Source organism: Takifugu flavidus, chromosome 6, assembly GCF_003711565.1.
Source record: "Takifugu flavidus isolate HTHZ2018 chromosome 6, ASM371156v2, whole genome shotgun sequence".
Classification (NCBI taxonomy): Eukaryota; Metazoa; Chordata; class Actinopteri; order Tetraodontiformes; family Tetraodontidae; genus Takifugu; species Takifugu flavidus.
In genome coordinates this window covers 14,520,842-14,534,800 of record NC_079525.1, presented here as the reverse complement: position 1 = coordinate 14,534,800, position 13,959 = coordinate 14,520,842, and the positions used below count along the sequence as shown (strand labels likewise).

At 45.6% G+C, this 13,959-nt stretch overlaps 1 protein-coding gene across 1 annotated transcript; it reads left to right on the top strand.

The window, feature by feature from the left end:
• Window positions 1-3,661: 3,661 nt before the first annotated feature.
• On the top strand, window positions 3,662-12,783 carry LOC130527200 (uncharacterized protein C4orf54 homolog). Its single transcript, XM_057035438.1, has 2 exons — window positions 3,662-7,920; window positions 9,569-12,783. Exon 1 carries the CDS (start codon window positions 3,766-3,768, stop codon window positions 7,894-7,896), a length of 4,131 nt encoding a protein of 1,376 aa, XP_056891418.1. The 5' UTR covers window positions 3,662-3,765; the 3' UTR covers window positions 7,897-7,920; window positions 9,569-12,783.
• Window positions 12,784-13,959: the final 1,176 nt, after the last annotated feature.

Here is a 13,959-nt window from a genome sequence, read left to right as displayed (position 1 = left end):
GATTGCTATATCATTACGCTATATAAAGGTCATATGTTCAGCAGGTATTGACTGCCGTCGTTGCTTTACTCACTGTGACCAGATGGGGGCGGACTTCTTCACGTTCTAACAACATTTGGGGAAATGTCGTTTTAATTGAACAATGTTGATTGTGCATGTAAAGATGCTATCTGGAATACCAAATTGCGCTCATCAAAATAACCTGCAAATATTATTGTATTTCTTGTAAATGTTCGATTTTTAAAGAATCACTGTTAATTTTTTGGGTGTCATCTGTTATTGTTACCACAGGGGGGCGCCAAAGAGCTCTATGTTTGCAGTCATGACGCATTGAATGGATTCACATAATGAGTGTCGGAATTCGAACATCATTTATAGATTTTTATTTGAATTGATTAGAGTGTAATCAGGTATCATGTTCACAAGACAACATTAAAAAAAATCTATTCAACTGTATGTTGCATTAACAAAGAGGTTTTCTACATCAGCCAGTAATTGTAGACCTTGGGAAACTATGAGGGCTTTTCCGGGTAATGCCCAGAAATTACTCCCAAATTAAGATGCCACAGGCTTCCCAACTATGACTGGATATAATGCTTTTAAAACATTTTACAGTGTTTAAAAAAAGAAGTAAGTTTATTAATATCTGTCCAACATCCTCCACAAAGACAGGAATCAATCCAGAAAAGACACATGACAGTGTAAAGGAACGACCCATTTTGTTATACTCTTGTTAAGGTCTAAACAAAACCAAGTCCAGGAAACAGTTGAAAGAAGCAAGATGAACAGCTCTAGAGAGCTGAAGAGTTGCCACAAGCTGCGGACCAGCAGTTCTCATCATAGGAAGTCTTAGGATTTTTTTTGGAAATGCATTATTATACTTTGCTGCTCTGATTCAAACTGTTGGAGCTGGACCACAGCAGGTTGTCCACACAGGCAGATGTGAAGAAAGAGCTGAACACCATGTTATTATAAATAAAAGTCTGGGTTGAAACAGCACCAGAAGATTACTATATCTGTATACTGTCTCCAAGGTTAACAAAAGGTTATCACACACTATATGACAAGCAACACTATGGATATCAGGTATACAGGTCTGAAAAGACTTCATTAAACAATAGGGTTGCTGGTTATCCCAGCAGCTCCTAACAAGGTGCTGACCTTTTATGAGTAGGAGTGAAACCAAATCCTCAGTACGAGACGACAGCGACCGTACATGTCTGCCATTACTGGCATATTCATGACAGCTCTCACCGAGCGCTGCTGTTTTTAGGCCGCAGGAGCTGAACCCAGATGACGCCTCAGCAAACGTGGCTCTTTCTAGACAAGCAATGAAACGGAAAAACGCAAGATGCTTGTTAATCCTGACCTCTGACGGGGAGAATGCCATGTTTTCACATTTTGCTAGTGTTTGGGATGCTTGGACAACTTTATGGACACTATAACGTGCACTGGTTTTGGCTTGTGCACGTTGCAAAGAGGAAAGACTTTAAAGAGAACGACGTAAACTCCAATTAATACAAACGGATTTTTAATTAAAGACCTGGGTTCTTTTCTTTTTCTTCTTACAATAAAAGAAACATAATAAAAATGCCTGTTTATTATTAGTAGCAGTGCATTTTGTGATTTTGTCCCACATTTTTAATGCTTTATGCTTTGATGACACCACTTCAGCAATGTTTCTCTTTCATTTAGAGCTATTCTAGCACTTATTTCTATAACTTATTGAAAAATATAAATTCTATTCTTGGTAAATGACTTAGGGCTACTACTTTATTTAGGTGATACACAGTAAATTACATATATGTTGGACATTGGAAATATAATGTCTTTAAATCATCTGACTCACAAATGTCAACGTTTTCCAATATGGGGGGAGGGGGGGTGTCTGATTAAATGATAATCTTTCTAATCCCTCCACCATCAAAAGGTCATTAGCTATGAAATGCCCACAGAGAGCATTAATCCTCTTTAAGTGAATTGTCAATATCTACAGTTTACAGTTACACTCTAATCCTTTACATCCACTTAACTAGCTCACGTATGACACCTTCAAATCCAAAGATGACCTCTTACCCCTTGAACTATGAAACCCTGGGGGTTTGGGAGGGTGTCACCCAGAGAAGTGAGGTGTCTGGCTGCTGGTGACTGCTTCACAGCAGGTGTTCGAGCCATCAAACGTCTCCAGTTCGCTCTCAAGAGCCTGAATCACACATTCGCTGCTGCTGCAAGACGGCAAAAGATCGCACACCAGACAGTAAAACAAGCATGATTTCAATGCTTACTAAATATATAGTTGTCAGATTTAAATAATGAGAGTTAAAACTCTTCTGCAACGTGTCGCTCACTTTTGTTTGATGTAAATTTCCGTGTCACTTGTGGTTTGCTGTGTTGCTCTAACACACCCTCTGTCCTGAGGTACAGACCACACTCACACTCACACACACACACACTCACCTCCAGTGTGTGATGTGTGTGGGAGGGAACGGGTCCTCACGTGGGTGGTGTGAGACCCTTATTAATGTAATAGCACCTGCTGCTTCAATGTGGCCAGTGTAAGAAACTGATCTCGGTGTGCTTGCGTGAGCGGTTGTCCCCATTTTAAATAGCTGCCTAAATTTATCAGCTTTGTGGAACTCATGTGCACCCTGTGTGTGTGTGTCTCTCTCTGTGTGTGTGTGTGTGCTTTTGTTTTTTCCCCACAATGATGTCACACTGCTTTAACAGCTCACTAAGATAAAGTTCTCTGGGGGAAATTGGATTTCAGATGTAGCAGGTAACTAAGTTACTAACTAGATCGTGTTAATGGAGCTAAAAGAAAAGGATCATTCCACCAATAAAAAGCACTGATGTTCAAACACGCCACACAATTCAAAAGAGACAATAAAGAAAACACATTACAGCTCATTCATGACGGGAGGGTGGAAGTAATTTCAGGGTGACAGGGCTTTATTCTGGTCGCCTCTGTCCTTGATATTGCTGTCAGTGTGCCCTCCACATGGAGCAACTGTTGGCCCGGCCCCTCCCCGCTGCATACCACCAATCTGGGGCCCTGTCCAGGAACAACAGTTGCGTCTTTAGCCCTTCAAGCTCCAGTGACTAGCTCATTACAGCGGGAGATGGAATTATTCAGCATGGCCTCTGATGATAACACTAATTACTGAGGTTCATCCTTCATTTACATTTTTCCGAGCTCACAACTCCCACATGGCCGTTTAACGTGTGTGAGAATAACAGATTCGATTTGCGCCAACATTAGTCCGTTTCTTTAGATAGAGAATAAATTGGGAATCTTTTTTTTTAAAATATTGTTTTTTGGCAACTGTTGTGGGTGAGCATATATTTAGGCAGCTGGATGTTCACAAACACCAGAGCAGTAAAACACATATTTATGTTTTTTTTAAAGGTATTTACGTTACGTGTATCGTAAAAGTATTCGACTTTTTACAAAAAATGTGGAGCTGTTCATCAGTAAAAGGTGCTGAAGCGACATCAGCCTGGAAAACATTACAAAGCTTTGCAGAATTACAGGAACAACATAGAAAACAAAGTAAACTTAAACTCTCAAGAGCTCCCCCACCACCACCTCTCTCTCTCTCTCTCTCTCTCTCTCTCTCTCTCACACACACACACACACACACACACCACACACACACACACACACACACCCTTCCCGCAGTGAGTGCCTGCACTCTGCAGAGTTTTCCGTCCTGTGTCGGGATAACATCACAAACGAGGACCACCAGACAGTGAACACCGCAGTTTATGGAAGCAGCAGGGGAAACTCTCACTTACGGAGATGTCACCGGATTTCACAGGAAGCTGCTCCCGGAGAAGGTTAAGGACAGCCCGGACGACAACGACACCATGGGAAAACGCGATGAGTCCAGCTATGCAGACTTGAACATGAAACCAGACGGCGTAAAAACCGTAAAAGTAACTTTCACCGGTGAAGGAAATCACCTGCTCTTGCAATGCGACCGCGCACAGCAAAGGAATCATGAAGCGGAGAGGAAAGTCCTCTCGGAGGACTTGGGCGAGCAGTCAGAGGACGCACGCCCCACCGTGTCGGGCGACCCTTCTTTGGAACCACTGAGCAAACTTCCCAACGCTGATCGGGACTCTGGGAATGAGCAGCGGCGGCGCGCCGAGCTGGATCCGGGGGACAAGAGTGACGCTGCGCGCAGCGAGAGTGATGAGCTCCAGTACACCGACATGTATCTGAACAGTAAAACCGAGTCCGACGACGGTGCCAGCGCGGTGCTGTCCGACTACTGCGGCTACGAGACCGTTGAAAACGAGCCTCACTATATCACAACGCACGAAATCCAGCCAACCGAACTCGACGACGACGTAGATTACGACCAGGGGCGAGGCACCTGTTGGGATTTTGAAGACAACAATCTGGTATTTTCCTTTGTGGATTACGCGTCTTTCGAGAGCGATGAAACGCAGGAGGGGACTCTGATACTGGAAGGCATGAACCAAACCAAAATGCAGCCCCGTCTTGGAGGAGCGGTGAGCACCGAACAGGAGGAGAGTGATCTTTGTGACTCGGAAAAAAGTGTGAGCTCGGATGAAAGCGAGGACAAAAACAGATTTGCGAATGCGGGGGAGATTCATTTATCAATTAAAGCATCCTCCAGGGCGATGAATGAGCCTGTCAGCATCGCTCACAACGCCGCACACGAGTACACAAAAGACTTTGGAGACAGTAGCCACTGCCCTCTTGTGAGCTCTGGTGCCATAGCAGAGCCGTTCCGTGACAGAGCCGAGTATTTCATTCCTGCTCCGGGCCGTCAGCACCTGGCAACCAAATTAAGACGGAAAGATATTAATGAGTATTCAAGCGGAGCGTCCAGTTCCATAAGTGAGCTGGACGATGCGGATAAAGAGGTGCGTAATTTAACCGCCAAATCTTTCCGCAGCTTGGCATGTCCATACTTCGATGCCATTAATCTTAGCACTTCTAGCGAGTCCTCTCTGTCGGAATATGGGCTAAATAAATGGTCATCTTATATGGATTGGAACTATGGAAACATTACGAAGGGTGAAGAGCGGCGCGTCATTGCGCACAAAACATCTAATGCTTTCCAAATGAAGAATACTATGGGCGATAAAAGGTACGGTGTGAAAGCTACTCAAAACAAAATGTACGCACTACACAAGGCGACACTTTCTCGGCAGTCTTCCTCTTCCGAAATTAAAGACACCGTTCAGACAACACAGCGTGGCGTCACGTTGAATGTGCGATGTAACGTTAACGAGCCTGAAGTCACCAGACGCACAAAGTGTTCCAAAAAGGGGACTGTGTTTGCCAGATCAGGGTGCGCCATGCAGTGCCATCACACAGGCGGCACAGGAAGCACACACAAAAGAGCTGTTTTTGCATCGAGCCTATTGAAAAATGTGATTTCAAAAAAGATGCAGTTTGAACAGGAGCGCAAATTGGAGAGGGGGGAAATTTGCGAAACCCACCCGGCGCTGTCCCCGCGTTTTCAACTCAAAGATCACAATGGCGACAAAGAAAGGAGCCAGGAAAGAGGCTTCCAAAGGCAATCGTCGGAGTCGGGCTCAGGCTTTAACTCTACTGATGACCAACACAGCGGCTGCAGTTCCTGTGAGCCTACAGAGGAGTCAGGAAGAAGAAAAGCGCCAGAGGATTTTAAGAAATCAGTGTTTGAAACGGCAAAAGGGCTTCTTAGCAACACACAAAATCTGAATTCATCCAACGAAGATAAACCTGAGCCTGTCAGGGAAGTGCCGCCGTTATCTGTAAGTGACGCACAGACAGCAAAAGAAGGGCCAGAAACCATCAGCATACAGTCAAAATTGCTCTTTGTTCCAAGCTGCCAGCTCCTTTCGAAGAAACATTTTCCAAAAGACCTACCAAGTTCTGCGACAGGCTCCGCGACAGGTGGACCTGCTGCCTCACAACAGTTCGCCCACAACTTCAGCCGGGGAGAAACTGAGAAAGGAGGGAAAACCCCCGAGATTAAAATATGTTTGAGAAGTGTGAAGGAAAGTGAAGGCTGCGCACTGAATATCGCCAACTTGTTAACCCCCAAAATAAGTTACAATAGTGTCGGCACCTTCAGGACACCTGGAGATGCTGATGCCAAATGCCATATACTGTCTTCCTTCGATAAGATGCCAAGTTTTACTGTCAGAGACATAAGAGACACTAAATGCAAGTTTCATACGCCGATATATCACGTCAGAGATGTCCGTAAATTGGTCAAGAGTTCGTATCAGTTTGTTTCTCTGGATAAAAGTGACAGCAAATGCACCACAGCAGCTGATAAACTGGAGGAAAAGGAGCCAGTTAAACACGCCCCACCATCTCCCATCGTCATTAAATGTCAGTCAGTGAATACAAACATCAAACCGCACACAGCCGAGGCGTCTCAGAAACAAGCAGGAAATGTGTGCCACCCGGCACCAAGTGAAAACTCCCCGCTCCACTGCATGACGAGCAGGTTACCGTACGTGGTGCCAAGGCCGCCAGAAATTCACACAAATGCCGACGGCAAGCCGATGAAACAGAGCCTGGAGAAATTTGAGCCAAGAGAACCGAAACAGGCCGCGTTGGAGAAGCTGAAAGCCGCCGTTAAGACAATGGAGCAGCTCTATGTTTTCGACAGGAATGAGTGGAAGCGTAAAACTCACACTCCGCAGACGGCCGCAGACAGTCAGCCGATGCCTCTCATCGCCGGCGAGGAACAAGGAGCTGAGGTGGAGGAAACCAAAACAGACAGGATTCCTCAATCCAACACAGTAGCAGGGAGACCAGCGGAAGACAAGGGGGCAGGAGATGTAAAGTCCCCCTGCAACACTGATGTGTCCGGAACACAGTCCCGGGAAAGCAAAACATTCAGCAACAGAAGTAGTCTCCACTTTGGGAAGAAGGCATGTGCGGCCTCTGCCACTAACCCTGTTCCACAAAGCTCCATGTTGGCCGTGGAGAACTCCAACACAACAGCAGCTCCGCTAGCAGTAAAGATAGAGTCCCAGAAAATCAGTCCGATCAATCCCGCAGTGGCGCAGGCCGGCTCAGATTCGGAGAATTACCTGACCATACCAGGGCTGGGTAACGCCAGTCGGGTCAAGCTGCTGAACCATGAACCCGTTTCGCAGGAGGTGAATCCAGATGTGCAACAATTCAGAGCAATAGAGCAGAAAAAGTCCCCAGTGCTAATAGAGTACCCAGCCGTCCCCAGTGTCCTCCATCACGCAGGGGCCACAACAGGGTTTCATACGCAACAGCAGGTACTATGTCTCTCTCCTTCTGTCCCAGCTGTCTCACCTACACCTTCTACTGGAGACCCACAAACCCAACGCAAAATGCTTTTGGACCCCACGACGGGCCATTATTACCTGGTGGACACACCTGTCCAGCCCCCGACCAGGAGGTTGTTTGACCCTGAGACAGGCCAATATGTTGACGTACCGATGCCTCCTTCTCCTGCAGCACATGTCGCCCCCATCACCCCTGTGCCTCTCTCTGTGTCTCCTCTGACACTGAGCCCAGCAGCATACGCCCCCACCTACATGATTTACCCGGGCTTCGTCCCGTCGCCAACGTTACCAGTGCAGGCCGTGTTTCCCAAGCAACAGTATCACTCTGAAAAAGCAGGAGGGGATGTAATATCCAAAAGCCTTCGACCGGAAGTCACTGCACCAGGAAGTGAGAGCGCGTATTACAGCGCGACAAGTGAAGCCCCGCCAGGGGCGCCACACCCACCTGGAGGCCCGGGACATGTGACCACGAGAGGAGGCGCACTGAGCTCTGACAGGAAGCCCGTTATCAGCATCACTACACAACAAGGTCCAAGAATTATCGCCCCAGCCTCCTTTGATGGAACAACGATGAGCTTTGTAGTGGAGCATCGGTAACCAAGGAAACATCTCGCCACATGTGTAAGATACCAGATGTTGTGCACATTTAACATTAAAAGCATGTTTATGTGCCTTTTATATTAACAATGGAAAATTAAATCTCTTACACACGAGTGAGAGTTTAAGTAATGATCTGAATTAAACTGGCAAACTATAACTTTTTTTTGCTTTTTAAAGTCGAGCTTATAGGTAGCTAAAACGTTACTGCGGCATTATTACCCAATTTTTGCCCGATAAATGAGGCTGAAGCAGCAGCGGAACTGTTGGGCTGCGGCATGTCAGCGTTAATAGAAATGCAGTACCTTCATGACAGGTCATCTGACTCCACTGGGCTTGGTGGGAGACTGGATTTTCAACCGCAGTCCAGACTGGGCTCCCTTTTCTCGGCATTACACATCATCCGGCTATTTTGATAGCGTTTGTTTACGTGGTTCTCTCTCTGCGCTGGACAGTGTCACGGGGAACTCTTCTTTTTATCAGTGACGTTTTACGTCATCTTATTCTCAATCAGTGTCAGAAGTTGCAGTTGCAATAAGCAAAACGGCGCCAGCATTTACGCTGATCAGGCATAACGTTTTGGCCACTGAAACGTGCCACGCTGATTATCTTTTCATCGTGGCAGCATCTATCAGACATGTTACAAGCGGGGAAAGGGGACAAGAGTGAGGATCTGGCCAGTTGACTGGCTCAGAGCATAACTGCAGCTTTTGTGGGGTGTTCCTAATCCGCGGAGGTCAGTATCTATCACAGGTGAGCTGGTGATGGGGGTCACGGCTGGCCAAGGCTCACATGGGGAGCAGTGTTATAGACACAATGGAACACACATACTGGCGCCAGGTACAGGCACACCTTTGGGGGTCCGTACAGTCCACGCCATGACTGTTCAGAGCTGTTTTAGCAATTAAAGGAGGGTCAACTCAGTATTGAGCGGGTGGTCATAATGTTAGGCCTCATAGCTGGATATATTTATGTATAAAAATATAAGCGGGCTTTTTTGACAATTGACCTTTTTGCTTTTGTGTTTTGCTCGTGTGTTGCTTTTATCGATTAACACTCAGTTCGCATTTTCTTGTGGTAATCTTTTACTTTCTCAGTGTCATGCTTTGCAGTCCATTCTCAGCTATGTGTCGGAGTAATAATACAACTGCTCGGGGATGACAGATACATGTCAGCTGGGTGCGTGGCAGTCAGGGGCCTAGCATGGGGTCGAGATGTGGTGTGAAAAGGCGCGCTCGTGCGTGAGTGAGCGTGCACGGCGTGGCAGACGGGCGGGCATGGCTGGGATAGTGATGCAGGAGGAAAAGGTCAGGCAATGTAAAGTATTTGTTGTGCTGATGCAGAGACAGCACAGCTGCTGGGGGACATCAGATGCTGCTGCAGGTCTCGCTTGGACGCAAGTCTGGAGGGCTGAGATGGGGTCAACTTTTTATAGCCCCCTCCCCCTCTGTTCTTCCCTAAACTGGAAGAAGGGGGTGGAGATCACTGCTGACCTCCAGCGCTCCTACGTAAACAAACTGCAGTGACGTGTCATAGCGATAAATTGGGTCGAGTCAGGTCGGAATTTTCTGCCGTATTAGCCATCTGTATAGAGAAACTCAAGAAAAACAGATGTTGCTTTCAAAATTTCCCACCTGTTTAACGGAATCCTGTGTGCTCTGTCACCTTGCAGATACCTCCACTGAAGAACCTGCTTTCACTGAGTGAAAGGGAAGTTTTCGCCCTCCGTTCACCCTCTCCAGTCATCTCTTCCCAGTTCAAGTTGTATTCCCACTCCTATGCGCTGCCTACTTTTTATAGGAGACCTTAGAGCACTTTGCAGGGTAAACAAGATGCAGCTGCAAAATCTGGCTGATATGAATTTGCTTTGTCGATATCTCTAAACTGCTGCTGTCTAGAACTCCTGAAATGCCGTTTGAGCTGAGCAAACATGTCTATTCAAAAGGAAACAACGCAAGAAGATATAATAATAAGTATCGCAGATACACCATCAGTCAAGTCATAATATTTTTGCAGGTTGAATCTTTCTTTCAGCATGTGTAAACATCAACATCTGTCATGAATCGCTATTTCCCTAACCCTTCTCTTAACTACTCGTTAAGAGAGACAGTGTATTTGATAGCTGAAGTACCCCACTCCTAGTGGCCAAAAGCGGTACTACAGAACACAGTTATTCATCACGCAGCCTCAAAATCTCTCCCCACAGTGTAGACGAACTAGATTACCTTCAACATGAATGTCATATAAAGCCTTTTTAGTGGTATTTGCTTCGTGGTGTTTAGTGTCCACAACGTCAGCTGGGATGTTTGAAGCCACCAGAAATTCAAATTGTTTTCATGCAGTTTAGATAAGCAGCCATGTTAATACACTGTGGTGTGTGAGTGATCCAAGAAGGCCACAGACAGGAACCGTTGGTCACTCTGCCAGAGGTTCTGCCAAACTGCCATGGAACCCTGGAAGGTGAGGAAGAGCTTAACCCAGGCTGCTACCAGCCCGCGGTTGTAGCTTCTGACCTGGACTAACAATAGTGCTGGACAGTTGAACATATTCCACAGACAGGAGGCAGGCTTGGCTCAGGGTGGTTCATTTCACTGGAAGGCCTGGGAGAAGTTTGCTCTATGTGTGAGTTCCGGTGCTCTTTGGCGCACTGGTCAGGCGTAAAACTGGGAGAAATGGCGCGTTTCAGTTCCAGTGCCCTACACTTTCTGAGTGAGTCCTGCCTGATATGAGAGGCCTGCTGCAGTCCACCCCAGCTCCGACTCACCTTATAGGCCCACCTCGAGCCCAACGCTCACATTTTGACTTTCATTGTGATCAAACTGGTCAAAATTCATGCACCCGTGGCCTGAATGACCCGAGTTCTTTAGAAGACGTATTGAACTGCTGCCTTTGTGTTGAGCTGAGCTGGTTTGCATAACTGACCTGGATGCCTCTTGGATGCTACACTGTAGAGGTATTCCAAACATCTCATCTGGCCTTCGGCATGATCCTTCATGAAATGATGGAGGACGTGGCAGAAAGGGCATCGAACCGACCTTGCTCAGCTTGCTGCCCGGCTAAGGTCGGGGTCAGTGTTGATGGATGGATCAGCCCATCAAACATTTATATTTGGAGCATCCAAAACATTGAGTGAGGGGATTAATATCTCCATGCTGTCTGCCACAAACCGAACTCTGAAATTGGAGAAACACAACATTATCAAGATACTGTAGTGTATAATTATATATATATATATATACATTTTAATTGCTAAAAAATGTTTTTTTTTGGAGTGGAGCAGGACGGAGAGCAGCAGTACTGTCTATAAATGAACTTTGGACACCAAAATGGAAGTTCTAACCCAAAAAACTAAATTAAAGCAAAGCAAAACTGGAGACTATAGAAAATAGAGGTTATTGCAAATGATGCATGGATGGATGGAAGAATGATGGGGACACACATCCCATGACAAATGTACTTGCTGTCGTTATGACACTGTGAACGGTGACGTCACGAGAATGCCCGCCATTGTGTTGTTTTTTGTCAAATTTATTGCTTCAGTCCCAAAATAAATGTTCACAGTTATAACAGCCTCTCCACGTTTAATGTGTGTATGGCCGCGGTTGTAGCCAAAGTGTGTGTAAATTCCTGGTCGGGGGATGTTTTGCATTTTGAACGCTCCCTCGTGCGGTTTAACGAGAAGAAAAGAGAAACACAGGCGCGCGAATCTGAGCCAGTGGAGACATTTAGGGGAGAAAGTCCGTTACGGGTGCCAGTTTGTTTTACACGTCTGTGTGTTGAGATGTGAGCGGCGTGAATGTGGACGTGTCCGTGTCTGTAAGTTATGTTTGGCATTTCAGCATTCTGTGAGCGTAAAAGCAGGAGTCGCGTTACTTGGCCTGTAGACACTCGGTGCATGTGTTGGGCCTGTCGATCCAGTATGCACATGTCACTTCCCCTGTTCAAGTCGCTTCATTATTTATTTTTATTTACAGTAAATATCCAGAAATGTTTTAGAACAAGCACAGATGACCCTCTTACTTTATTTCTGCTCTCTTCTGAACATTTGCTTGTTTCCTTTTGAATAGGCATTGTGGCATCATTGTGATATACTTAATTAATGTAAATGTTTAAATTCTCTGCAGGTCAGATTATGCCTTGATTCTGTAAAATACATGTTTTTGTGCCGCTGTGAAAAACACTCTGAAATGCCCTGAAAAGCTGATTTGATATAAAAATTCCTACAGTGGGTTTAAAGATTTTTTTTTGTTCCTGACTGTGCAGTAAACCAAAAATGGTCTGTGTTTTAACCACTTTAAATTATGCTCAAAAAATGTACATGACCTTTTAAAAATATACACATTCGTTGTCCAGAGATGACTTAAATGAAAATAGATAAACAGCAAACATAAAGACATGATATACTACCTCTTACCAGAGTTTTAAAAGCACATTTTTGATCATTCATGCATCATTTCCCCAAATCTCCCCAAATTGTGGTGATACCACGAGCACTACGAAGTACTAAGATGCAACAAACCCTTATGATAAGTTACCTTCCAGAAAAGTTAATTAAATATTGGAAACTAACTACCTAAGCTTGATTTTGTGAAAAGGAGTAGAAGCTAAGACGATCAGAGAAAAGGGGATTTTTGAATGTTTAAAGAAAAGGACTACCGATTTGAATAGAAAAGAACGAGATATACATAAACTACAGATTATTACATATTGTGCAAATGATGTATTTTGTGTCTATATCTGTGTGTGAGGAAGCCAGATCAGAAAAGACTGAGAGAGGAGGATTTTGAAAGGAGATGCAAGTGCTGTGCTCGTAATGAATCTGAAGGATGAGTGTGACGTGGGCTGACTGAGGTCTACTCCTGTTTTAAATAAATGCAAGCTACCGAACACGACTTTGTCCCTGAATTTAAACTGCAACTTTTCCACCGCTGCACGTGACAGACGCTCCTCTGTGAAACGGAACTTTGTTTCTCATTTTCCTCTGACCTGATTCCCGCGGCCGTCTGATGAATGGTTCCCGACCACCAAAACCACACAACCCCCCCCCCCCCCCAGAAATGGCAGAGGTCAAAGGGAATCAAACAGATTTATGCCAACACAAGTACAATTTTGGCATCTGCCAGCATGCGAGGTTAGCTTTCTGGTGACACTGAAACATCACCCGGGCTGAGGCTTAAGTTTAACCTGACAGTTTGCTGCACTGTTTACATGGTTGCCGTGGACACGGCGAGACTGGCAGACACTGGTTTGCCCTCAGCTGCTCTCAGTGGTTGCTAAATAATCTCCAATAAGGCCCAGTATTTAGATGCCAGTAAAGGCTGTGCTGTCACAGCTGCCCCACAGGATCTGTTGCTTCACCTGCACCAACTTGCAGCTTTTTGGTCCATTTGTTATAATGCAGAAAATGAATCCAAATGACGACGTCTCCGCCCACAGACGCAGAGATGCAGCTCTTGGATGGCGACCCTGGCGCTGCCTGGAGCTCCTGTCTATAAATAGCACACAGTCCAACACAAACTGTTTCTGTTGACTATCTGAGAACTTGTCCAGGAGGCCCGAGGGTAAGAATGTGCTCGTTCCTCCAGAGTTTTTTTGTATTATCAATAGAGGCTCCAGTCTCCCACCCACCTCTCCTGGGGTACTTTCAGGTCCCCACTCTGGTTATATTCATCTCTGTTTACATCCTAACTGCTGAAGATCTTAGTTTGAACCCTCTGCAAGGGTTTCATGGTTCCCTGACGCCCACAGGACTCTTTTCCAGAAACTTTCCAAACTCCTCCAACATCTGGGTGTTTTGAAAAATTGCCCTCTTCTTCATTTCTTCGGTACTCTGGTTCTCTACGTCAGCACAAGCGCTGTCAACGACAGTCAAAATCAGGTGCTCTAGCAACATATACACTCATGAACAGTCACACGTTTAAAAATGGAAAAGCTCATCATCTTCCAACCTAGAAATGCATCAAAATTCTGGCAGAATTCTCACCCATCGTATCGGTGACCCATGCGAGCACAGACGTATCGTCAATATAATTCTAAATAATGGAGGAAATTGGTTTTCGATCA